At 38.5% G+C, this 14,405-nt stretch overlaps 1 protein-coding gene across 1 annotated transcript; it reads left to right on the plus strand.

Moving 5' to 3' along the window:
* The first annotated feature begins 7,033 nt into the window (after positions 1 to 7,033).
* On the plus strand, positions 7,034 to 12,536 carry LOC129493556 (transmembrane protein 88-like). The gene is made up of 3 exons (XM_055299859.1): positions 7,034 to 7,050; positions 9,902 to 9,968; positions 11,698 to 12,536. Exons 1-3 carry the CDS (start codon positions 7,034 to 7,036, stop codon positions 12,199 to 12,201), a joined length of 588 nt encoding a protein of 195 aa, XP_055155834.1. The 3' UTR covers positions 12,202 to 12,536.
* Positions 12,537 to 14,405: the final 1,869 nt, after the last annotated feature.

The raw sequence follows: 14,405 nt of genomic DNA on the forward strand, positions 1-14,405 counted from the left end.
CCTGTTTGTTTCCTATAGTTAAGAGTCTCTATTTTTTTAAAGATTATTTATTTATTTATTTATTTGACAGAGAGAGCAAGCACAAGCAGGGGGAGCGGTAAGCAGAGGGAGAGAGAGAAGCAGGGTACATGCTGAGCAGGGAGCCCAATGTAGGGCTTGATTCTAGGACCCTGGGATCATGACCTGAGCTGAAGGCAGACACTTAACCAACTGAGCCACCCAGGCACCCCCCTATAGTTAAGAGTCTCTTATGGTTTGTCTTCGTCTCTGTTCTTGTCTAATTTTTTCTTCCCTTCCTATATGTTCATCTGTTTTGTTTCTTAAATTCCACATATGAGTGAAATCATATGATATTTGTCTTTCTCTGACTGACTTATTTCATTTAGCTTAATATCCTCTAGTCCTATCTACGTCATTTCAAATGGCAAGATTTCATACTTTTTGATGGCTGAGTGATATATATATATCCCACATCTTTATCCATCATCTGTCAATGGACATCTAGGCTCTGCATATTTTGGCTATTGTGGACATTGTTGAATCCCAGTCTGTAGTCAAATATAAAAGGGAAGATTATTTTTTTCTTTCATTTTTTCTTTTTATTATGTACTCATTAGATGGGCAAGATACTAAGTACAACATAAAAATTTCCACACGTGGAAAGCAGGATATAAAAGTTTCTAGACTTAAAAAAGCAGAAGTGATCCAGTGTTTACCAGGTTACTTCTACCTCTGTTCCCAGATAGAGAAATGACTTAGACATAAGGTTCATCTAACAAATTTATGAAGACCTATAGTAAAAATTGGGGAGATTATAGATGTTAGCAAAAATAGCTGATTCTCTCAACTGAGGCCACACATAGAATGGATTCTAGAGATAAAAGATTATTTTCCTATGAGCAGGTCCCAAATGGTGAAATTTATCATTAGCTTTATCTGACACTTTCATATTTATAACCTCACTTTATATTAATAGCTTGTATTAGAACTGTTGTTTCTATTTTAAGAGAGCAACTGAAATATAATATAAAGAGCTTGCCCTTGGTCAGAAAGCTAGTTAGTGTAGCTTCTGTGAATAGGGTGCACAGATTTGGGTACTAATGAATGTGTGTAGCAAGAACTTTGCCTTTATTTAAATGAATCCCTTAAAAAAATAAAATAAAATAAAATAAAATAAATAAATAAATAAATAAATAAATAAATAAATAAATAAAAATAAATGAGTCCCTTACCTCATCTTTAAATTTTAGATTATTTCCGGGGATCCCTGGGTGGCGCAGCGGTTTGGCGCCTGCCTTTGGCCCAGGGCACGATCCTGGAGACCCGGGATTGAATCCCACGTCAGGCTCCCGGTGCATGGAGCCTGCTTCTCCCTCTGCCTATGTCTCTGCCTCTCTCTCTCTCTCTCTGTGACTATCATAAATAAATAAAATAAAATAAATAAATAAATAAAATTTTAGATTATTTCCCAACTTTTTCAGGTATAATTTCAGTGTAGAATATTTGCTGAACAATTCATGAAAAATGAGAGGCAAACTATTTAAAAACCAACAATAACCTCAGTTGTTTCTTTTCTTACTTGTTCAGACTATTAGTAAAGATAAGAAATATTTCAAAAAATAGTTACTGACTTTAAATATAGATATAGATATGCAAGTATCACATACACACACATATAATCATATTTAGTGTTTTGGCCCAACCTTCCCCTATGCTTAGACTTCATTATATGATCTTCCAAAGACAACAGTAGGCCGTGTTATCATTTTTTTTTTTAAAGATTTCATTCACTTGTGCATGAGAGACACAGAGAGAGGCAGAGACACAGGCAGAGGGAGAAGCAGGCTCCAAGCTGGGAGCCCGATGTGGGACTCCTTCCCAGGACTCCAGGACTCCAGGACCATGCCCCAGGCCGAGGGCAGGCTCTAAAGCGCTGAGCCATCCAGGGCTCTAAAGCGCTGAGCCATCCAGGGATCCCCTATCATCTCATTTTCTAAAATAATAGATTAACTAGGGATGTAAGAGGTAGTGTGAATTACTCAAACTTTAACAACAGATTATTGTTGTTTATGATACTTGAATGCTAGGCTACTAACCTTCAGGTCTCCTGCTTTCAGGTGCTTCTGGATGTGGTATAGAGAGTAATACTCCTAGGCAAATCAGACACACCTGGGATATCCTAGTTCCCAGTTTAAGCTTGAGAAAGTTGACTTAGTTTCTTAAACTTTAATTCCCTCATCTGTAAGCCAGGAATAATAACTAAACCATGGTTTCTGATTAAACAATATATTCAAGCACCAAATACATAGTGAGTACCCATTAAGTGTTCTTTTCTTCTAGTTTAGCTTTCTAGTATCAGTCTTTGATAGTTTAAAAGCCCTTCCCAGGAAACTAGGCATCGACAAGTGAAGCTAACACTTTGCCTCCTACCATGTGAATATAAAAAAAGCATAAGGTAATTCCTACCTTGATTTTATTTTTCTAGACTTTATCTTTTTTTTGAATATTTACTGATTATTTCACACATATTAAGTATCTTGTCAACAATATTATAAGTATTTTGAGGCTATGAGACCATATCTTTATATTTTTATATATTTCTCTTTGCACTCATCAAATTGTATACTCATAGTATTGATTTCCTTTATTGTGAAAAAAGATTGCTAGATCGGTGATCCTGGCTATATCACTGTCTTTGGTAACTATGCTGGATATTTTTTGCTTGCTCTTCCAGATTCACTTGTCACTTTGTTCTGAAAACTGAATCCAGCAACATAAAAGTGACTGTACACTGACCAAGTAGGATTTATACTAGGAATGCAATGCTGGTTTAACATCCAAAAGTCTATATTGATAGAATAAACTGTAAAATCATACAATCTGCTCAACACAGAAAAAGGATTTGATAAAATCCTACATCCTTTCAGAAACAAAACTCTCAACAAATTTGAAGTAGAGGGAATTTCCTCAACCTTATAATGAATATCTACAACAAAACAAAAAACACAACAACTAACATCATACATAATACTTAAAATAAGAAATAAGATGTCCACTTTTACCATTCCTATTCAGCATTGTACTGAAGGTTCTAGTGAGGGCTATTAGGCAAGAAAAAGAAATAAAAAGCATCCAGATTGGACAGGAAGAGGCAAAGTACTTTCTATTTTTAGAGACATGATCTTATATATAGAAAATTCTAAGAAATACAAACACAAAAAGTTAAATGAGTTCAGCAAGTTTGCAGGATATAAAGTCAACATACGGAATCAGTTGTATTTCTATACAGCAGCAATTAACAATCTTAAAATGCAATTAAAACAGTTTCATTTATAATAGCATCAAAAAAAATGCTTAGGAATACATTTAAAGAAGTGCTAGACAGTACACTAAAAACTACAAAGCATTGTTGAAAGAAATTTAAATAGACCTAATATAAATAAAAGGCATCCCAGGGCATCTGCGTGGCTCAGTCAGTTAAGAGTCCAACTCTTGATTCTGGTTCAGGTTATGATCTCAGGATTGTAAGGTTGAGCCCCAAGACAGTCTCTATGCTGGATGTGGAGCCTGCTTAAGATTCTCTCTCCCCATCTCCCTATCATAAACCAAAACAAAACATAAAGACATCCCATATTTATAAATTGGAAGACAATATTGTTAAGACAGCAATATTCTCCAGTTGATCTACAAATTCAGTGTAATCCCTATCAAAATCACAACTGTGTTTTTTGCAGAATTTAACAAGCTGACCCTAAAATTTATCTGGAAATACAAGAGACCCTGCATAATGAATCTTGTAAAAGAAGAACAAAGTTGGAAGACTTACATTTTAAAATTTACTGTAAAGCTATAATAATTAAAATAATGTGGTACAGACATAAAGATGAGTATGTAACTCAATGCAATAGAATTGAGAGTCCAGAAATAAACTCTTAGAGGCAATTGATTCTTGACAAGGGTGCCAAAACAATTCACTGGGGAAAGAATGGTCTTTTAAACAAATGGTGCTAGGACAACTGGAAATCCACATGCAAAAGAATGAAGTTGGACCTTACTTCACATCAAATACCAGAATTAACTCAAATGGAGCATAGACCTAAATTAAAGGACTAAAACATAAAACTCTGAGAAAGAAACTAGAGTAAATCTTTGTGACCTTGGATCAGGCAAAGCTTTAGATATGAACTCAAAAGCACAAATGACATAAAAAACTGGTAAATTGGACTTTCTCAAAGTTGGAAACATGTTCAAAGGATAACATCAAGAAAGTGAAAAGACGGGGCACATGGGTGGCTCAGTGGTAGAGCATCGGCCTTTGGCTCAGGTCATGATCCCAGGGTCCTAGGATCAAGTTCTGCATCAGGCTCCCAGCAGGGAGCCTGCTTCTCCCTCTGCCAATGTCTCTGCCTCACTCTCTGTGTCTCTCATGAATAAATAAAATCTTAAAAAAAAAAGTGAAAAGACAACCCACGGAATGGGAGAAAACATTTGTAAATTGTATGTGCTGGAGGGCTTAAATCCAGAATATAAAAAGAATACATAAAACTCAACAATAAAAAGCCCAATTTTAAAATGGGCAAAGGGTTTGTGTAGACATTTGAACAAAGATGGTATACAGCTGAACAACAAGTACATAAAAAGATGCTCAACATCATTAGTCATTAGGGAAATGCACGTCAAAACCCCAGTGAAGTACCACTTTACACCCACTAGAATGATTATAACGGAAAAGACTGACCATACCAAGTGTCGGCAAATATGTGGAGCAACTAGAACTTTCATATACTGCTGCTGGGAATGTGAAATGGTGAAATTGCTTTGTAAAATAATCTAGGGGTTTCTCAAAATGTTAAACATAGTTTCCATATGTCACAGCAATTCTACGTGTAGGTGTATACCCAAGAGATTTGAAAACATGTTCACACAAAAAGTTGTATCCAAATGTTCATTGGCACCATCAATCATCTTCTAGAATTAGAGATTAACCATTTTGTAACCCTTAATGACAAATCAGTTAAAGACCACCAACACTAAAACCTAGTGGACTAAACCACTAGGTAAAAGGTGGAATGGGAACTAAATATCCTAGAGATTATTTGCTACTCAAAAAAATAGGAACTTAACATTATAATGGAGCTATCTGGTTATCAACTTAATCAAGTGACAATATTACTAGCAGTGGGAGAGTATACTACTAAAAGACAGGATTTGAGAGGGGAAGAGGTCATCCAGTGCACAACCTATGTTAGGAATCACAGTTTGGAGGTCTCCAATGTGCCTCATGGAAGAGTAGGACTACCCGGAAAGCTGTAACAAAGTGTGATGGTTAGCCATTGAGCAAGAAAGAGTGAACTACAAACAGCAGCAGCTCATACAGTGGCTTGGGATTTTCCAATTTCAGCATCAAAAAGTCCTATAAAATCAGTCTCATCATTTTAGTTGTACCTCATTAAGTGAGCAAAATGTGGTAAACACTTTCCTTAATAATTAAACCTATTTACTCCCAGTTAATAATGAATGACTTGGGTGTTTCAAAAAAATAAATAAATAAAACTTAAATCTTTTCTCAGAAAAAAAAAAAAGAAAAAGAAAAAATCCTATAGCTTGGGAAACTCCTTAGTGCCAGGCAAACTGGAAAAGTTCAGTCATCTACAAGCTCAGTAAAGTTACTTTTGCCTCTTTTCTTCAGCCCTCACATCCTCACCCCAATCCTGGAAATTAGATGGCAAGGAATTGAATAACAAGGGAAAATAATAAAAGGAATGATACTTCTCTCCTGGCCCATTGCTGAGGTCTCGGAGTTAAGAAAAGAGAGAGGCTTTAAAATGAATGCGAGATTGTATTGTGGGTGATAATAATGTTCCAAAATGAATTGTAGTGATGGTTGCCCAAGTCTGAATATGCCAAAAACCATTGAATTGTACACCTTAAGTGAGGAAGTGTATATAATTTGTAACTCAATAAAGCTGTTTTTTAAAAATTTGTGGTTTTTTAAAAAATATTTATTTATTCATGAAAAACACAGCAGCAGAGACATAAGCAGAGGGAGAAGCAGGCTCCTTGATCCCAGAACCTCAGAATCAGACCTGAGTCAAAGGCAGACACTCAATCACTGAGCCACCCAGGTGCCCCAAAATGAGAGTTTTAGATTAGCTTTAACCTTTTAATGCCTGAAGAAGACCACAAAAGCATAGGATCTGCCTGAGATGTGGTCAATGGCAGGCAAGTAGGTTTTATAGCATGGTTGAGGACAATGGAAGCAAAATATTGTTTCTTGTTTGTTTTCTGTTTAGTTTGCATCTTGGTAAACTGGCTACACTAGTTTGAATGGATTCCTATACCATTCCACCAAAAGTTGTGGCTAAGACACCTGAGGAATACACAATCTGTCTATTCCTGTATGGATACTAAGTTTCATCCTTGGATAAAAGCAGATAAATTGTATATTTGAATTGCATTGCTCTGATCCCTCATAGAATTTTTTTAAAAAATCAAACCATGTTGGCATTATGCCATGGTCTATATTGGAGATCTAATAGAAAACAGTTGTATAAAATATTTATACAGGTGTGTTATTGAGGCCCTGTAGGAGACTTTTCCCCTCTTCAGTGTTAGTCTAAAGAGTAGCCAGGCTTCTAAACAAATGATTTGTTGATATTTTATGTATTTGGAGTCCTATCACGATGAAGACGTTATTTTCTTTTCTGCCTAACTCTTCCTTTCTGAAGCTGTCCTAGAAAGATGATGCATTCCTGGTGGAATTGTCATTCATATAGTTTCACTTCCCCAGTCCATGGGAGAAGGCACATGATCCAGGCTAGTCAGTTAGAATGCCTCATGCTTTTGTCCACATGATTGATCCAGAGAGGAGAACACAACACAAATAGGACCATTCAGAATCCTACCAAAGATTTTTTCTGGAGCTCTCAGAAAAGAGATGCTCTCTTTATTTTAAGATTACTGGCCAAAACAATCCTGTAAACCTAGAGCTTTTATAGTCATCTTTGGCAGCAAGTAAAAAGCCCACTTGAGAATGAAACTAACACAGAGGTAAGTTGTGTTTGGTAAGGAATTGATTCAGACGTTGACATGCCAAGAGAACTTTGCTGGTGGCTTCTATTTCTAGACCTAAGAATGAGCCTTTTTTTTTTTTTGCTATATATTATGATATGTGAATGAGCCCTAAAATCATTGCAGCCATCTCACTACCTGTTTGAGAATAAAGGTGATGCCCAAACCAAATGAATGAGAACATGGCCATTGGAATAAGTCAATCTCCCAAGACCCCACCAAAAAGGAGAACTATAGACCAATATCCCCTGATATTGGGATCCCTGAACATGGATGCAAAAATTCTCAACAAGATACTAGCCAATAGAATCCAACAGTACATTAAGATTATTCACCATGACCAAATGGGATTTATCCCCAGGATGCAAGGCTGGTTCAATACTCATAAAACAATCAACATGATAGATCACATCATCAACAAGAGAAAAACCAAGAACCATATGATCCTCTCAATAGATGCAGATAAGCATTTGACAAAATAAAGCATCCATTCCTGATCAAAACTCTTCAGAGGGTAGGGATAGAGGGAACATTCCTCAGTATTTTAAAAGCCATCTATGGAAAGCAAATATCATTCTCAATGGGGAAAACCTGAGAGCCTTTCCCCTAAGATCAGGAACATGACAGGGATGTCCATTCTCACCACTGTTATTCAACATAGTACTAGAAGTCCTAGCCTCCGCAATCAGACAACAAAAAGAAATAAAAGGCATTCAAAATTGCAAAGAAGTCAAACTCTCCCTCTTCGCAGATGACATGATACTTACATAGAAAACCCAAAAGACTCCACCCCAAGATTGCTAGAATTTGGAGTAATTCAGCAATGTAGTAGGATACAAAATCAATGCACAAAAATCAGTGGCATTTCTATACCCTAACAATGAGACTGAAGAAAGAGAAATTCAGGAGTCAATCCCATTTACAATTGTACGCAAAAGCATAAGATAATCTAGGAATAAACCTAACCAAAGAGGTAAAGTATTTATATCCTAAAAACTACAGAACACTTCTGAAAGAAATTGAGGAACTCACAAAGAGATGGAAAAATATTCCAAGTTCATGGATTGGAAGAATAAATATTGTGAAAATGTCTATGCTATCCAGGGCAATTTACATGTTCAATGCAATCCCTATCAAAATACCATGGACTTTCTTTACAGAGTTGGAACAAATAATCCTAAGATTTGTATGGAATCAGAAAAGACCCCGAATAGCCAGGGGAATATTGAAAAAGAAAACCAAAGCTGGGGGCATCACAATGCCGGGTTTCAAGCTGTACTACAAAGCTGTAATCATCAAGACAGTGTGGTACTGGTACAAAAACAGACACATAGACCAATGGAACAGAATAGTGAACCCAGAAATGGGCCCTCAACTCTATGGTCAACTAATATTCAACAAAGCAGGAAAGAATATCCACTTGGAAAAGGACAGTCTCTTCAATAAATGGTGCTGAGAAAATTGGACAGCCACATACAGGAGAATGCAACTAGACCATTCTCTTATACCATACACAAAGATAACCTCAAAATGGATGAAAGATCTAAATGTGAATCCATCAAAATCCTAGAGGAGAATACAGGCAACACCCTTTTGGAACTTGGCCACAGCAACTTCTTGCAAGATACATCTATGAAGAAGGCAAAGGAAACAAAAGCAAAAATGAACTATTGGGACTTAAGATAAAAAGCTTCTGTACAGCAAAAGAAACAGCCAACAAAATTAAAAGACAACCTACAGAATGTGAGAAGATATTTGCAAATGACATATCAGATAAAGGGCTAGTATCCAAGATCTATAAAGAACTTATTAAACTCAACAGCAAAGAAACAAACAATCCAATCATGAAATGGGCAAAAGACATGAACAGAAACTTCACCAAAGACCTACATATGGCCAGCAAGCACATGAGAAAATGCTCTGCATCACTTGCCATCGGGGAAATACAAATCAAAACTGCAATGAGATACCACCTCACACCAGTGAGAATGGTGAAAATTAACAAGACAGGAAACAAATGTTGGAGAGGATGTGGAGAAAGGGGAACCCTCTTGCACTGTTGGTGGGAATGTGAACTGGTATAGCCACTCTGGAAAACAGTGTGGAGTTCCTCAAAGAGTGAAAAATAGAGCTACCCTACAACCCAGCAATTGCACTACTGGATATTTACCCTAAAGACACAGATGCAGTGAAACGCCAGGACACCTGCACCCCAATGTTTATAGCAGCAATGTCCACAGCAGCCAAACCATGGAAGGAACCTCGATGTCCATAGACAGGCGAATAGATAAAGAACATGTGGTCTATATATACAATGGAATATTACTCAGCCATCAGAAAGGATGAATAACCACCATTTGCTTTGACATGGATGGAAATGGAGGGTATTATGCTAAGTGAAATAAGTCAATCGGAGAAGGATGATCATCGTATGGTTTCACTCATATGGGGAATATAAGAAATAGTGAAAGCGATTATAAGGGAAAGGAGGGAAAATGAGTGGGAAAAAATAGAGAGGGTGACAAAACATGAGAGACTCCTAACTCTGGGAAACAAAGGGTAGTGGAAGGAGAGGCAGACGGGGGGATGGGGTGACTGGGTGACAAGCACTGAGGAGGGCACTTGATGGGGTGAGCATTGGGTGTTATATGTTGGCAAATCAAACTTCAATTTAGAAAAAAAAAAAGGAATAAGTCAATCTCAAGACCACACCATCCTGGGTTTTTGTTTACCTGAACCAATAAATATTTCTATTCAAGCCACTTTTAAGATGGGTATACTTTTATAAGGGCCCTAATATAATTGAAGAATGCATCAATTTCCCTTTCAGCAATTGCTGTGAAGGTTTTATAGCAACCTTCCTTAATAGCGTCAAGAAATTTCCAGATCTCTGTAGGGTATGACAGTTGCAAGAGAAATCCCATCTTTAGAAAAACAGCCTTACTAGTAAATCACTTGGCTTGACTGAGCTCAAAGGTTTCTAAACTTCGTTACAGCTTAATTAAGTCAATCAGAGTTCAACTAACTTCAGACATCTGTCTTAGAGAATGCGCTTGAGAATATCTTGAAGGAGTCGATATATGGTTCTTGTGAAGATAGAGCATTTATAAAGTCATCCTATTTGGAAATCTCTTCCACCCACTCACAAGGGTCCACTCACAAGATGCCAAAGAAATGGCCCTTCCTTTTTTATAGATCAAAGACAAACAAATGCCTCTCATGTTTGAGCCACCACCTGGGTGTCTCAGTTGGTTAAGTGTCTGCCTTCGACTAGGGTCCTGATCTCAGGTCCTGATCCCGGGGTCCTGGAATTGAGCCCTGCCTGAGCCGGGCTTCCAGCTCAATGGAGAGTCTGTTTCTCCCTCTCCCTCTGCCCCTCCCCCTGCTTGTGCTCTCTCTTGCTCACTCTCTCCCTCTCTGAAATAAAAATCTTTAAAAAAAAAAAGTCATGATTATGAGAATAGCACATTTTATTTACTTAACCTATATCCATATGCCCAGCACTGTAACTCCTGCTCTATAGATGTAGCCTCCACAGCAAAAGAATTTAAAATTGGAATTATATGATTGAAATTATACATTTTTCCTATAAATGAGCCTCTTCAAAAACCACTTGGTAGCCCCTCTCAAAAATGTCCCCAAGCAATAAATAAAGCCAAGTGCAAATAAAAGCACTTTCCCAGAATTTCTGCATGTATGTATGGATGTATGTAAACACACAGAAAAATGCATTTTACAGTCTTGCAGTAGGCTTAAATGTGTTTATCCAGAAAATTTTCTTGGGCCCACTAATTTGGTCATCTTCATGCTCTCAATTCACATAACTGGCAATAATAATAATAGTCCAACCACAAATTATAAGAATGCATTTGGTATTATGAATTTAAACAACTTCATAGTAAGAAGGCCAACTTATTTCAAGGCAGTACTTTCTCTTAACAACGATGAGAAAAAAATTCAGCTTTGTCTTATCTACAGTTTCTTTTGATCAACAGATTTGTTGGGTGCTATTTTTGGGGAGCCAGTATTCTACAGAATTCAACTTCTACGCATTTTCACTTGTTTCCTTCAGTCCTCCAGCTACCCTGAAAGCAACCACTATTAACAATTTCTTGTGTATATTTCCAGAAATTTTTTATAATTTACTTGTATGTAATTGCTTGTAAAGCTATGTGCCTTTCAGGACGCCTGGGTGGTTCAGTGGTTGAGCATCTGCCTTCGCCTCAGATCGTGATCCTGGGGTCCTTGGATGGAGACCCGCATCAGGCTCCCTGCATGGAGCCTGCTTCTCCCTCTGCCTGTGTCTCTGCCTCTCTGGGTCTCGCATGAATAAATAAAATCTTTTTTTTTTTTTATTTAAAAGGCTATGTCCTTTTCTATGTGATAACTACTACTTGTATTGCCCCTATGTTATTTTTGTCAGATGCATCTCCTGTTTGGGTACTTTCATATTACTATTTGTTGTAGAAAATTCTCCTAAAAATTAAACAAAAAAAGTATTATAAATGTATCTTCGTGTTCTGGTATCACATTTTTCCCCCCAGGACTCAGAAGAGCATTTTTCTCTCCACTGTACATCTTTTTTATGCTTGTCCATTTTCTTCTGTTGTCTTATGACCTATCAAGCATATACGTTATGAGAGGCCGGCCACGGCGGAGGTCCCCGGGGCGCAGCGCCCGGCTCCCGGAGGCGGCCCGGAGCCCCGGGACCCCCTGGACTGCTGGGCCTGCGCGGTGCTGGTCACGGCCCAGAATCTGCTGGTGGCCGCCTTCAACCTCCTGTTGCTGGCGCTGGTGCTGGGGACCATCCTGCTGCCCGCCGTCACCACGCTAGGCTTCGGCTTCCTCTGCCACTGCCAGTTCCTGCGCTCCCAGGCGCCCCCCTGCACCGCGCACCTGCGGGACCCGGGCTGCGCGGCCCGGCTGGTCCCCGGACTGCTGCTCCTCGTGCCGCTGCTCGCGCTGGCCCTGGCCAGCTACCGCCGCCTGCGCCTGCGCCTCCGCCTGGCCGACTGCCTCGTGCCCTACAGCCGAGCCCTGGACCGGCGCCCGCGCGCCCCGCAGCCGCGGCAGACCCGGGCCTCCCCGGGGACCCAGGCCGGCCCCGCGTCGGGAAAGGTCTGGGTCTGAGGATCCTCTCGAGTCAAGAGCCACCCCGACGACCGCCGCTCTCCCAGTCGGCCCGAGGACTTGCAGCCCGGGGGTCGCCCGACGTACCCGGCCCCCACCCCAGCCTAAGCCGGGGCCCAGCATCCCCTCGAAGAACCGCCGAGCATCTACCGACCCAAAGCTGGCGGAAATCCGCCACGCCCCGGAAAACCCACGTTCCTCCCGCTACCGAGATCCGAATCCTGAACGTCTGGGCTGGACCCTACACACACCCCACCGCCCCACCCTCCCCTTCCCCCGCCCCCGTGGTTGGGACCACTCCGCCTCGTGTCCTCTTCTGGTGCAGCTCCTCTAGTATTTACGGGCTGGCGGGGCGAGGTTGGAGGGGAAGGAGTGACCACACATCAAATAAAGAGTGAACTGAAAAAAAAAAAAAAAAAGAATATATACGTTATGAGATGGTGTAAAATAAAGACCTAAATTAATTATTTCTTTTCTATACCAATATGCCGCTGTCAGAAAAACATTAAACAATTCATCTTATTTCTCTCTAGTTTGTCAGAAGTTAAAAGATCATCTCTTGAGTTTACTAGGAACATTATTCTGTACTGTCAATAGCTTTTACTATTTTTTAAAGTATATACTTTTTTAAAAAACTGTATGAAACTTTTTAGTAGTTGACTCTTTTTTGGAGAGGCTTTAAGTCTAATTCAATGATTTCATTCATTAGTTAAACCTATTCTTAACAATTTGTTTATTCTTCCGGAAGAGTTTCACTATATTTCAGGTTTTAATAATTTAAAAAGTATAGGTTTTTAATAAATTAGGATATTTTTAAACTTAGTGGGTTCTTTTTAAAAGATTTTATTTATTTATTCATGATAGACACAGAGAGGCAGAGACACAGACAGAGGGAGAAGCAGCTTCTCAACAAGGAGCCCAATGTGGGACTCAATCCGAGGACCCCAGAATCATACCTTGAGCCAAAGGCAGACGCTCAACCACTGAGATACCCACTGAGTCACCAAGGTGTCCCTAAAAGTTGGTGTTAATTTAATCATTTGTACATTCTATTTGGTCTATGGTTATCCTTAAAAGATTTTTTGTTTTAGTAGTACAAAAATGTACAGATTATATTTAATGGGAGAATTGGGGAGTGATTATCTTATTACTTCATAATTACAGTTTTTAGTTTTTGCTATAGGAACAGGTATTGCTAGGCCAAAATTTAAAACATGAAGGCAAAAGCAATCTTTTTACTGTTACCACTTAAATCTCAATGTTTAAAGGTATTGCACAAGGAAGAAAACCTTTTTTTAAGTTTATCTCTAATCATTAACCAGAAGTATATGACTTTGGTTATCTTGAACATTGAACTTTTGCAGATTTTTCAAAGTTATTTAATGCAATCATGTTAATCAACATTTGCTAAATAAAATGACACAGCATATTGTTTTGCCAGGTCATTCTGATCAAACATTATCTCCAACTGAATTATCTCTATGCAGTGACTTTAGTGTACACACTTTGAACCATTAAAAAGAGATTTTTGGAGACCATTTGGAAGAGATTTAGGAGAGATCATTTTACATAAGAACAACAGAGGAAAGGCCAGGACCCAGGTTTCCTGACTGCTTTACATCTTTCTTAGTCTTTAAACATCAATAATACTATGATACATCAATGATAATACTAAAGGAGAGAGCTCACAGAACACCTCGTCTGATAAAATAGGAGCATTCCTGCAAACTTGCATGTATTTGACATATTCATATCATATCTTTAGGGCACTAGGACAACTTGATTTAAAGAAATCCCACAGTGTATCCTCAGGCAAAGGGGATCATCACATTATTTTTGTCTTTTATGGTAAATTGCTTATACATTAAATCATAAAATCTTTGAAATCTTCTAAGCAGACCTTCTCCCCAGAGCATATATCTTTTGTTCAGTGTTTCCTACCTCATGAAAGGGTAGAAGAACATCTGACAATGTTTCTATTATGCTGATATGGAACATTATTCTTCATAAATTATGGGATGTAGAACTGTTAACCCTTCTGAACCTCAATTTTCTAATTGATGAAATTATAATAAAAAGTATCTACCTCATAGCATTATTATAAGGATTAAAGAAGACAAAATTGTTAGTGTCTAACATGGAAATGCATTCATTATTTTAAGAAACCTATGTGACATTGACATATAATAGAGATCCATTAAGTG

This window comes from Nyctereutes procyonoides, unplaced genomic scaffold (assembly GCF_905146905.1).
Source record: "Nyctereutes procyonoides isolate TBG_1078 unplaced genomic scaffold, NYPRO_anot_genome, whole genome shotgun sequence".
Classification (NCBI taxonomy): Eukaryota; Metazoa; Chordata; class Mammalia; order Carnivora; family Canidae; genus Nyctereutes; species Nyctereutes procyonoides.

Excerpts from the sequence above, each read along its gene's own strand:
- LOC129493556 (XM_055299859.1), top strand. Across the intron at positions 9,969-11,697 it reads AATTTCCAGATCTCTGTAGG|CATATACGTTATGAGAGGCC; the intron begins GTATGACAGTTG and ends TGACCTATCAAG.